At 36.0% G+C, this 12,149-nt stretch overlaps 1 protein-coding gene across 1 annotated transcript; it reads right to left on the reverse strand.

Moving 5' to 3' along the window:
* Positions 1-29: 29 nt before the first annotated feature.
* Positions 30-12,128, reverse strand: LOC132276593 (pentatricopeptide repeat-containing protein At1g76280). Its single transcript, XM_059778083.1, has 14 exons — positions 11,952-12,128; positions 11,795-11,843; positions 11,573-11,630; positions 11,125-11,318; positions 10,436-10,543; positions 9,887-10,069; positions 7,450-7,974; positions 6,755-6,850; positions 6,406-6,579; positions 5,728-5,955; positions 3,039-3,182; positions 2,750-2,938; positions 1,407-1,526; positions 30-1,111 (listed from the first exon to the last, which is right to left on the reverse strand). The coding sequence occupies exons 1-14, from the start codon at positions 11,963-11,965 to the stop codon at positions 710-712; spliced, it is 2,484 nt and encodes an 827-aa protein (XP_059634066.1). The 5' UTR covers positions 11,966-12,128; the 3' UTR covers positions 30-709.
* Positions 12,129-12,149: the final 21 nt, after the last annotated feature.

A 12,149-nucleotide genomic window follows, 5' to 3' on the forward strand; every position in this document is an offset into this window, starting at 1 on the left:
GTGGAATGCCGATAAAAAAAAAAAAAAAAAAAACAGAAAAGGAATCCCTCTCTTTATATTGATACCAGTTATCACCAATATAAAAACAACAACAAAGAAAACCTACACAACCTGCTTCTTCTTCTTCATCATCCTTGCCTTTATCCGATATAGATGGATATAGAACCGCTTCTGGAAACCAAATATACATTTTATAATCTTGCAAATTACAACATAAGTTACAAAAGGAAAAAGCTAGTGCTAAGTGCACTCATGTGGAGCTCTTGCCATCACATGAGGCTGTGCCCCCTCGATCCTGGACGAGCTCGCGAACTTACAGTAAAAGCCTCTTTACGATAGACTTGTTCCAAAAGCCACCTCCATACCGAAACCCAAAAAAGGTTGCCTTGTCAATTTTATAGAACTGAGTCCTTGAACGCAATGGCGGGTAAGGGTGCACATTATTTGCCTTCTGGATCAAATACCTCTCCCATGCTTATATAGATTGTGAACATCAGCACTTCTTAGGCAATGCAAGCCTACTGGCAGCTTTACTCTAGAAATTCTACAGAATCAGCAATTCTGAGGCGTGGTGTTTTTTATTTCTAGCCATGACTTAAAATGGCTATTCTACTTTCCAAGCAGGAACCACCACCAATAATCTGAATCAGCTCCTCAAGTAAGCGATAATCATCCTTTAAACCAAATGAGTTCTCTTAACCATGAAGGATCAGACGACATTTGTCAATACATTACTTGAAAGCCTCGTGGCCCACAAAGTTTGATTCGGTGACCATGAAACTGGGAATCCAGCTATGGCACACCATCTTAAATTCAGAAGTGCAGCAGCAATCTTCTCCTCGGAATCTTTGAAAAGCTCAAGTATTCGTGATTCAGCATCCAAGTCTTCAGCAAGGATAAAAGCCTCCTCGTATTCCATTCTCTTTTCTTCGAGGGTGACATCCTCTTCAGATATCATTCGCATACTCAGGACCTGCAATGCTTCCACAGCCGTGCTGTCAAAACCACGGTCCACATAAGCAGAGAACACAAAGGAGCAAGTTGATGGATCAGGCTGGATTTTTTCTTGGTGCATCCGTTCGACAATAAGCTCAATTATGTCGATTCTTCCCTGAAGCAATTAATTGAGGAAACAACACATTGAGTTTAAGGGTCCATCGATGCAATGACATAACAATACAAAACCAGGCTCACAGTAGCAATGCCATGAGATAAACTAATACATATATGGTGACCATAGGTAGATGGGTCTAATATTCTACCTAAACATGCTGAGAAAGAATTTTATAGTCAGCACGAACTCCCAAGATGGCTACCTGGCCTATTTTGAACATTCCCCAAAGAGTGGCACCCTTAAAAGTTCAAACATTCCTTTCAAATTAAAATAAATATGATGAATATGATACCTTTTCACATGCTTTTTGAAGAATGGTGTTGAATAACAGTACATCAGGTTGGATTCCGTCTAAGTTTCCTTGATCCAGAAGATCTAACGCTCCATTGAAATCTTCACATCCCAACAGAATCTGACAAAAAATATACTCTGCCATAAGCAATCCGACAATTACACGTACCACTACCATTTCCAAACACGACTATAACATGAATGTACCTCAATGACAATTATCATGCATTCATACATTAAGTAAAGCATGAAGCAAAGTAGAAATGAACTCTTTGATTTTACTTCTCATTTTCATTGTTTTCACAATAATGGACGAGGAAGGACATTATTAGCTATAAAATACTGTGATGTGGCCTGAATTTAGTTCTGGGTCACGTTGCAACCCGATGGCCCATCGATTGAGCTTTTTTTGGGCCCAAGCTTCCCAGGAATTTTTTTTACCTGTTTTTAGATTGCAGGTCGTGGACCCTGTTTAGTACTCTCGTGTAGCCCAATATATAAGGGCGTTTAGGGTTCAAAGCGGGACATCAAGAGACACTGAGAATTGCAGAAAAGAGAGCGAGAGCGAGAGCTAGGATTTTGGGGGCTGAAACTTGTAATCTCTTGTTTTTCGCATAGTGAAATCTTTGGCCAGAAAAACATCGTGGATAACACACCTAGTGTAGAACCACGGTAAATCTTTGTGTTCTTTCTGTGTGGTGTATTTATTTTTCTGTCATGTTTCATAATTATTACTTTAGCAAAAATAAGATCTTAATAGAGGGTAAGAATGGTGTTGGATGAGGATAGGAAAGAGGTAAGTGGCAAAATTAATTTTATTAACAAAGACCTATGATTGCACCGATAAAGCCAATAATGGTTTGAATTAAAGGAGATACAAGGTAAGGTGAAAAATAAAATAGGTTAGGACAATATAAAAGGCATTACAAAATAAAGGTTGGATGATTGCATTTGCATAATAAAGATAAACGTGCTTGTTTAATTATTATTTCTTTGTTCATAAAAGTTTAAAACTTCAGTGAAGAGTTTAGAGTATAGCAGACAAATGTGCAGCATTGTGTGTGCATGAGCAACATTTGTATTTGAAAAAACAATACGGCAGAATGATTGATGTGAATGTCAATATGTATATAAAATGGCAGGATAACTACAACGGCCAGCGTCAAACCAAACGTTTATAAATTAGTAGCTTAAAAGAAATGCTTGTAGACTAAGCTCCTGGAGTCCATCAAGCAGACCATAAGGAGAATTCTCTCTTTTGATGCTACATCCATATCACTGCAACATTTTCATAGGACGCACACTAACTCATTCTGCATGGGTAACAAGAGTCGAAATGAATACCTTTAAAAGAGCAGTGTAAGTTGCTGCCTGTAGATAAAAACCATCACGCACCATCATTGAAACTAGAGCACAAGCAGTTTTGAAACATCTTATAATGCTGCAGCAATCAATCATAATAGTATATGTAGCAGCATCTGGCACAAAACCACATGATTTCATAGTTTTAAAAATTTCCAAAGCACTGCGACTCTGAAATTCAAGCAAAAACATAGTTAGTACCAAACAAGAGATAACAATAAATAACAAGTTGGAGTCATTGAAAGAACATTTTTGGGACTCTGAGAATTACTTCTTTAGCCTCAACTAGAGAATGCAAGACCGTATTGTAAATCAGTGTTCCCAGATAAGAGTTCCCAAGAGAGAACTGATTCTCTGCCATACGCAAGTATTGGATCATCTCCCTTGTCATTCCCTCTGCTCCAAGTGCTTTCAGCTGAAGAAAACCACAAAAGGATTAAATGCCATGCCAATGTACTGCTTTGTACAAAAAGAGGCACCACTATAACTTCAGGTAGGAGGTCTCATGCAAGTGGAAACCACTAGGGCTTGCGTTTTGTCAAATATTCTGAAGCACAAATGATAAAGGGGAGCATTGCTTGCTGTGGTAATAAAATGGTCAGGCCATGACGCGTGAAAACACATTCGAATACTGGGAGCAGCTGAATTTAATGTCAAAGGTTAGGTTGTATCTAGTTCACCCCTCTCATGACCCTCAATTAACGGCAACAGCACAGGGCATCCTTATGAGTTATGACTCCTTTACAAATGATTTGTAAAGGGTAATCTCCCTTTACATATGGTAAAACAGTGTCTCATCAGAGAGTGCGTTGTGTACTAGGAAGCTCGGACACAACTAAAAGGGCAAAGAATCCGTGTCGGACACCGATATGCGCCGGACACGCTAAAAAACGTGTCCGAATATTTTATATTTTCTTGAATATCCAGACACGCCTTGGACACACGTCCGACACGCCATGGATACGTGTCCAACACACGTGTCCCATTCTTCGGGATTTTTAAGAAAGTTTTGGAAACAATTTTGAGTTGAAGTATAAATATTAGGAGTTGTATAATAACTTTAGATGGTAATTACATAATTAATTAAAAGTTGTTGTTTTATAAAACGATTAGATATTTATCCTTATATTTTAGTTCAAGGTTCGAACTGTTGAATGATCATTTTTGACTCTCTTGTTCTCCCACCAACCAAGCTTCGCTATCAGTGGATGGTCTATCTCTCTCTCTCTCTTCTCTCTTCTTCTTCATTCTCCTCTTTTCTTTCTTCTTCTTGTTCTTCACAAATCCTAGATACTTCTTTTTTTTCCTTTCCCAATAAATTTCTTTTGGGGTTTCTTTTTCCTTTTTCCTCTACTTCCCATGAACTTTTTTCTCTTATATGGTTTCTTACCTTTTTTTTAACTAAGGCCTAATTCTTTTTCTAACAAAACCCTAACCCTCATTTGTTTTTTTTTTTTTTCTCTCTCTTTCTCTCTTTCTTAACCCTCTTTCTATCATTCTTTCTTTTTTCCCAGCAAAACACAAATTTTTTTTTTTCATTATGAGGTTGTAAAAACTAATATTACTCTTAATTTCTTAAAGTACATCATATATAAAAATATAAATTTTTTATTTGCAGCGTCCTAATTTTTCTGTATTTGCCATGTCACCGTGTCGTTTCTATATATGAAGATTTGAGGGTGAAGATGGCAAAACTAAGATTTGAGGCTCAATTGGATAAGAAGTCAGACTTAAAAATATCTAAATTTGATGTTTTGCGGCTATATTAAGCCATCCTTGAAGCTGATTGTTTAAGAATCAATTGCCAAGTTTGGGGGTCAATCAATACATATCGACATCCAAAGGATAGATCATCCTTGTGATCATTAAGCACTGGACAGTTGCGGATCATTTGATTCATCGACAGCGGGTCACGGGAGTTCCAGAAATCCAGCGGTGGAAGCACAGGTCAATCGTGCTTTCAAGAATTAAGGATCAATTGATGAACAACAGAATTGACCACTATTTTCCCAGGTTTAAAAAATCATGAATTTTCAAGTCAAAATTTGTTTCTAAAGTTACTAAAACTCTGTCAAAACATTCCAAATAAAACCCTAATCAATTGAACACTATAAATATAGGCTTCTAGGGTTATTCTATTTATGAAAGAAAGAAGTATACACACATACGATTAGAAATTTTAAGAGTAGGCTTTTGTCGGTTCTGTTGAGTGAAGTATAGTTTTAACTTAGTTACGAAGACTTGAGGCATGTATATAACCACGTACTGGTTTCAATTCAATAGACGAACAATTTTAGATTATTTCTCAGCAATTATACTCTTTGTGACTATGCTTTTTGATTTTTCTACACTTTTTTAAGCTTTTAACCCCAAACAACAATACCTTATTTAATCCTTTTTCTACCTTTACAAATTTAATCTACCAAGACCTAATCCTTCCCTCCTTCATCCAATTAACGTCACTAATGAGGAGAGGGAAAAAAGCACGAACACGTAAAGAAGAAGAATATAATGTTCAATGGTACTGTTCACAGTCCAACAATCCTAATTTGGTTTCTCAAAAGTCAATAGTTAATTACAACCCTAAAAACTACCGGTAAACCTTTGTCCAAGTGGGTTTGGGTCTAAACTTCCAACCCCAAGGTCAATGGCCTGAGATTGGTACAGAGAGGAGAAAAAAATTATAAACCTAAAAACTGACCATTGTTGCACCTTTACAAACCCTAAATACTGTAACTTTACCACCATTTAGCCACCAATACGTTGACCTTAATCATCCCTAAACCCACCCTGCACCATTCCTACATCAAGCATATCCAGTAAATGCTTTACTAGCAGTGATGCGATCAGGGGAGGAAATTTAAATAAAATAAACAAAAGGTGGCATTCCAGCTAATACTTTTAAGAACTCTATTCACCATATATCAGAAAGAGGGGCAGAACACAAGGCTGGGAGTTACCAAGTTCTTCATTGATAAAAGACTGTGCTGAATGCCGTATTTTTCCATATCCAATTCTATAGCGTGTATCCTTTTAGCAACCTCCACCTGTGACAACATATTGCCCACTTCATACGGTGCATTCACATTACCAAACAAAGAAAACAATAGCTCATATGTCCTGATATCTGGATGAAGCTTCATCTGTTTCATTTTAGCCAATATTTGTACAGCACGTTCAGGTTGATCCTGCATAATTAATGCAACACAATTTTGCATTAATAGAGAGAACCTTTGAAGTCAGGTGTCAGTGAACTGCATTGATTAACATAATGAAATTCAAAGGGTCAGAAAAATCAAATAAATTTGCAGAATCGAGAAAAATGGCGACACTGATGCCTCTATATTGCGGCCCTACAGTAATGGCCTGATACTCAATTTATTTGAAGAATAAATCCTAGCAATAGAGCCAAATGAACGAAAAGTGAATCCAAGACTGGAAAATGAGGCATCAAATAGTGCACAGAGATTGCAGAAGCACATACAAAGGTCCATAAAGGCTTCAACATAACATAATTGAAGCCAAAATGAGTATCTAGCAACCACATTGTAATATATATCATCTCCTCTAGCAGAGAGTAAAAAGACAAAATAAGGGACAAAATGTGATAAGGTTTCGGATTAAAAACATTAGCTCACCAGTCTGTCGCATGCTTCAAGAAAAGCATTATAAGGATAAACACTAGGGCTTTTGGAAATTTGATCCAGTAATGCCTCAGCTAAATTGAGTTCTAAACTTTTGCTGCAACCTACGGATATGGTTGCAAGAGTGGAATCATATGGCTTCAAATCCTTCTGTTGCATTACCTTTAACTGTGGATAAACAAAGGGAGAATATAAATGTATTGAGATTTCAATTTCACAATAGTAAAGTACAGGACATAACATGTCAATAATGTACATCAATAAAGATTAGAAGACATATTATCAGCAAAGGGCGAAAACAAAATCTCAACACATGATTTTTAAATAAAATAGTAAATCTTACCATTTCCAGACCTTCATGGAAACCCTTTTCAGAAACAATGGCTCTCATGAAGCCATCGTATGTATTGCACGACAGTTCCACACCAAGATTTTGCATCTAAAAAAACAGACAGCTCAAATTCAGTAAATAGTAGGATGTTAATCAAGTTCAAACGTCTATATGCATTCACAAGAAGGAGAGAGGGGAGGCGAAGGGGGTGGAATCTTTGGTCAAGGACCAATCCCAAGTCCTAACAATGCGAAAATCCTATGTTGGATTTCCACCAACCCCACCGCACCCCCCCCCCCCCCCCCCCCCCCCCCCCCCAGGGGTTCTCCCAGGATTAAGATTTATGTGTAGCATTTGGGCCTGCCACGTATCTAGAGGGGAATAGTCTCACCCAAGGACACCCCTCCGGTCAACAAAGAAAATTAAAAAATAGGAGAGAGGGAAAATAACAGAAAAAATAATTACAGAGAAAAACTGATATCAAATTTTCTGAAACTCTGAAGGAAAATAACTTTTTCACTGGAAATTGACATATTCAATGACTTTGACCATATTATATGTATGGCATATTAAAAATAAAAATAAAAATAAAAAAAATAAAAAAAAAGAGGTACAAAAATAAATTAAAGTTCCTCAGTATAATATATATGTGTGTGTGTGTGTGTAAAACTTAACAATCACAAATGAACATGGCAAATTTGTGCTACCTGTAAAATTAACTGCTCTGCCAATCGACAATTTAAAGTTTGTGCACAACCACGTATCACATCATTAAAAGCCCACCTCAAGATTTTCATGACAGGCACACTTATATGTTTCTTTAGCATACTCGGCCCAAAATTCTCAACTTCTTTCCTTCCCATGCAAAGAACAGCGCATTGCCCACTGGTACTCGTGTGAGTATCTATTTCCTTACAGTTTGTTTGGATAGAGATTTCAAAGTTTTCATTCTCCTTGCTACATCTTTTCAAGCTCCAGTGATTGTTGGAAGGTATAGGAATGTCCAATCTAGAAGTATACAACTTTCCTTCAGAAGTTTTCGCGATAACAAAGCCTCCCCGGAAAGCCAAAGCCACCATATGCTGCAAGATTTCATATGCAGATTCCAAATCTCTCAAACTTGTAAAGGACCATACAAACTTTCGAAGAGAGATAATGCTGGGACTATAGTTTTTGATATACTCCTTCCAAATACCATGGACTGCAGACAAATTTTGCTGCAAAACTGCAAGCTGAAAGAATAAATTTATAGTAATGATTTGGTAAATTCTGAATTTACAATGACTCTAGATCCGTCAGATAAAAAGCACAAGATATATTAATAATATAGTTTACCATGAACTGTTCAACATGGATGGGAAGCATAAGAAGGATGCAAATGTGTGAAACTTCGTACACAAAAGAAAGCAAGATCAACACAGCATAAATTATTGTTAGGTTATATGGTCCACCTCATCACCTCTTCTCCAAAGCCAATGTCGAATAATAACTACAAAATGATAGAGAGAAAAAAGAAGTATAATGGGCTGTTAGGTTTATGCAGTACTCTCTCTCCCCCTTCCCCCTCATTTTGTATTCATAAATTACACATTTGATTTTTTTTTTTTTTTTTATCCAGAAAAAGTAACTTTCTGTACACTCTGCTGCTACATTATATTGATGTATATTTTAGCTTCGAAGAAGTAAAATCCCATTAAGTGTACTTTTTTACATTTGCACCCACCATTTCTTTCACAACGTGTACTTCAGCATCATACTCCTGCCAATGGTTCCGATACTACCTACACTTTCACCACTTCTTCCATGCACCGTGTATTGAATTGAACGTGTCTCTGTAGGAGGGAAAGCAAGATTAAGTGCTAATAAAGGCCAAGAGCCGTACATGTCTCCTCAAAAGTTAAATCTCTTACATAAATGAGAAAAAATAACAAATTAAGGAATATTATCCCTTTCGAATCTAGAGGGCAGAAAAATGGGGTAAGACTAAAAGCATAAAGCTTAACAAGGTTCGTTACTCTCCTATACTCTGATAAACTCAAGTACATAGTCATATGACTCATATAATATTTCTGAAACACCACCGATGATCATTTTTGTTTATACCAAGATAACAATAATGGGATTGATCATCTTTGATGTGAACCCATATGCGTTGGAATTCCTACCAGTTAAAGCTAATGTTTTAGGTTCAGAACGTACCCAATAAATGCAATGCTATATGTAGAATGAGTTTGTGGGAATAGATAATAGCACAATACTTCGTTCTAACCATTTAAATGCGGTTAGCAAAAATCCAAATGGCACTTGTGGTTGTGGTACAATTTCATTCAACCTTATCTGAAAGTGATACGATTTCATTAAACCTTTTTCTCTTGTTCCCATACATTTTCATTCAAGCATATAGAAAAATTCAATCCATCAAATCAGAATAGGTATTATCACTGGTTGATACAGTAGATTTACATTAAAGCTTGCCTTCCACCTCAAAGGAAAGCATTATAAACCAATCTAAATTTCAGAACTGGGCTTCTTATGGAAAGCAAAATGATCTTTTTTTTACATCCATTGGCTACAACAAGAGTCACCAGTTCCACTCAAGAGACAGACCTCTGTATCCCCTAGTCCTGAGTAAGTTTGTATTTTTATTAAAAGTCGTGCTTTTTTTTTTCCCAGAATTTTTATGAAACGTGAAGCGCCATATTAATAACAAAATTCCAATTGACAAAACCAAATCAGATAAACAAAAACAAAGTGCGATCAACATAGACGAGTTGGCTATGAATGAGCTTTCACATGCTATAATGTACCAAATCAAGGTTCCCATAAGTGCTCAGTCAAAAAAAACCATATGAAACATTACAATGCTAGTCCACTGAAGCCACACATGAATCACTTAAAAAGCTTCTGTAACTGAAAATGCTTCCACGATCAGAAAATGTTCATAATCCCAAATCAAACTACGAAAAATGGAAATGAAAACAAAAATGAAGTGCTCAACATTGCAACTAGGATATGAATATAACTTCCTGCCATCTAAAAAACTTAAATTGAAAGAATCATAAAGACACTTTTTTTTTTCTTTTTCTTTTTCTTTTTTTTTTTTGTGTGATAAGTAAAAGAATCAGAAAGACACTAGTTACACACCTTGAGAAGCTCTGCATGTGTTACTTCATTTTTCCCCGCCAATTTGCTCTCCATCAAATCCAAACAATCATTGGCATGATTTAAACTATTCATTCGAGCACAAGCCCCCAAAAAATTGTTGTACATAGGCAGAATAGGATAAATATCATGATTTTCTCCAAGAACATTTATTAGATTAAATGCCTGAACAAAGTACAGCAAAACCACAAATATAATCAGCCATTTGGAAAGAAGTAGCAATATGTATGCATTGTATTGGCAGACAGAGTTCGAAGTAGCAATAAAAACACTACTACATATTATTTAATCATAATTGGCATCTAAACCATTTATTTATAAACCAGCAAAACTAAATCTTGACAAAGAACACATTTGCCTAGTTCAGTTAATCACTCATATTGCCAATATATAACCAGGTAATCTTATATTTGATTGATTCAAGAGTAATTACGTATAGTTGGTGATTAACGACTTAATTCACAGAAAGCCAATATACAATTACTATTTACTATGGAAACACCAGTAAGACTATGCAGAACAAAACTATACCTCCACCAGGTAACCCCCTTTACAAAGGGCTCGGATGATAAGAAGGTAGCTTTTTTCATCAATGTCAACTTCCTGTTCCCCCATAATTCTCCAAGTCTCCATGACAAACTGCAGGAATAAAGAAGCAAATTTCATAACAATTCCTTCCAAGAAGCATCAACCAACAAAATAGTATTAAAGTTTTAACAATTGTGTGTACAGTTCTCCGGGCAGAAAATATATATATATATATATATATATATATATATATATATATATATATATTTCTAAGTCAAAAACTATGGCATTGTGAGTCTATGCAGATAGTCTAATATATACTTATATTGCAGTATATTAAAAAAAAAAATTAAATTTTATCTTTTGGACTCTCTCAAATAATGTGACAAAGGGTATGACTAAATCAATCAATTAGCCTGTCCACTGTGGTTCAGATCCACATTACACAGGTTCTAATATAGTAAACTTACAAAACAAAACGTATACACAACAATCATACATTGGACAGGGCAAAATATATATATATATATCATGAATAATGTACTACCAAAGTGCATGTGCAGGTAGAGATGCATTAGTTAACTAAATTATAGACCAAAACTTAACTGCGCAAGAGCGCAAACCATAGCCGGCATTACAGCCTCAAGAAAAAGCAGAAGCATATTACAAAACCAAATTTCAATTGAGGTTACCAATGGATCAGGTGACCGCGAACAATACTCAAGGATATAAAGAAAATCATCAGCTCTTAACGAACGGTTTCCGCAGCCAAGATTTAATAGCAGACTGGAAGCTCTACTTCTCTCACCCCAGCGAAGAGCATTAACAATTTGCACCTGCACTGACCTCGTAAATGGTTTCCCCTCATACCCTAAACAACCACGACCTGCAAATCAAGTCCTTGCACTCTCAAGATTCCTTTCTTAAGTAAAAACATTCAGGTTGAAGATGAAAGGTGAGATTCGAATCATTTTTTGTTTGTTCTCTGAAAAAACTTATACAGTCTCATAAACAAATAAGGTATTTTTACTTATTACCTGAAATAAATATAATTTGTTCAATAAAACCACTTGCTTATCAAAAAAAAAAAAAAATGTAAGGAAAAATCAAGATATTTGAACAATTACTGATGAGTAATACCAGTCGAGGTTGTGAAAGCTCGGAAGTTTTCAAGTTTGTCAGCAACAGTTTTTTGTCTCTGTATGATAACAATAATTAGTTAGAAAGAATAATTCACTCTGTTTGATTCTCGGAAAATTGACAGACAAGAAATTTCACTATTTTGAATCAATAAACATAACTCTTCTGAATAAGAAAATCCACATCAATCAATAGGAAGGAAAGAATCACACATTCAGATACCTTTGATTTACAAAATGACTGTGCAATTGACTGCAAGCGGATTGTCAGTCTACAGAACAAGTTTAGAATTAATTAGCCCATGGTGTTCTTCAATATATATATATATATACATACACACATACATATGTATTTACACACACATAGATACAATACTCACAGAGATCTGCGCATGCTTTGGGACTTTGTTGAGAAGAGCTGTGTTGAAGTGAAGAAGCGCAGAGGAATCGCCGGTACGGCAGCGAGTCGGCTAATACAGCGTCTTTCGCTAAAACCTGGGACGAAATGAATTTTGGGCCTCCTTGATACATTTCCGGCCCATGTCTGTCTCTCGACCGAATCCTCCTTTTTGTGTGTA

The sequence above is a fragment of the Cornus florida genome, unplaced genomic scaffold (assembly GCF_030987335.1).
Source record: "Cornus florida cultivar Cherokee Brave unplaced genomic scaffold, ASM3098733v1 CherokeeBrave_3.0.0_Hap2_Chr10, whole genome shotgun sequence".
Taxonomy (NCBI): domain Eukaryota; kingdom Viridiplantae; phylum Streptophyta; class Magnoliopsida; order Cornales; family Cornaceae; genus Cornus; species Cornus florida.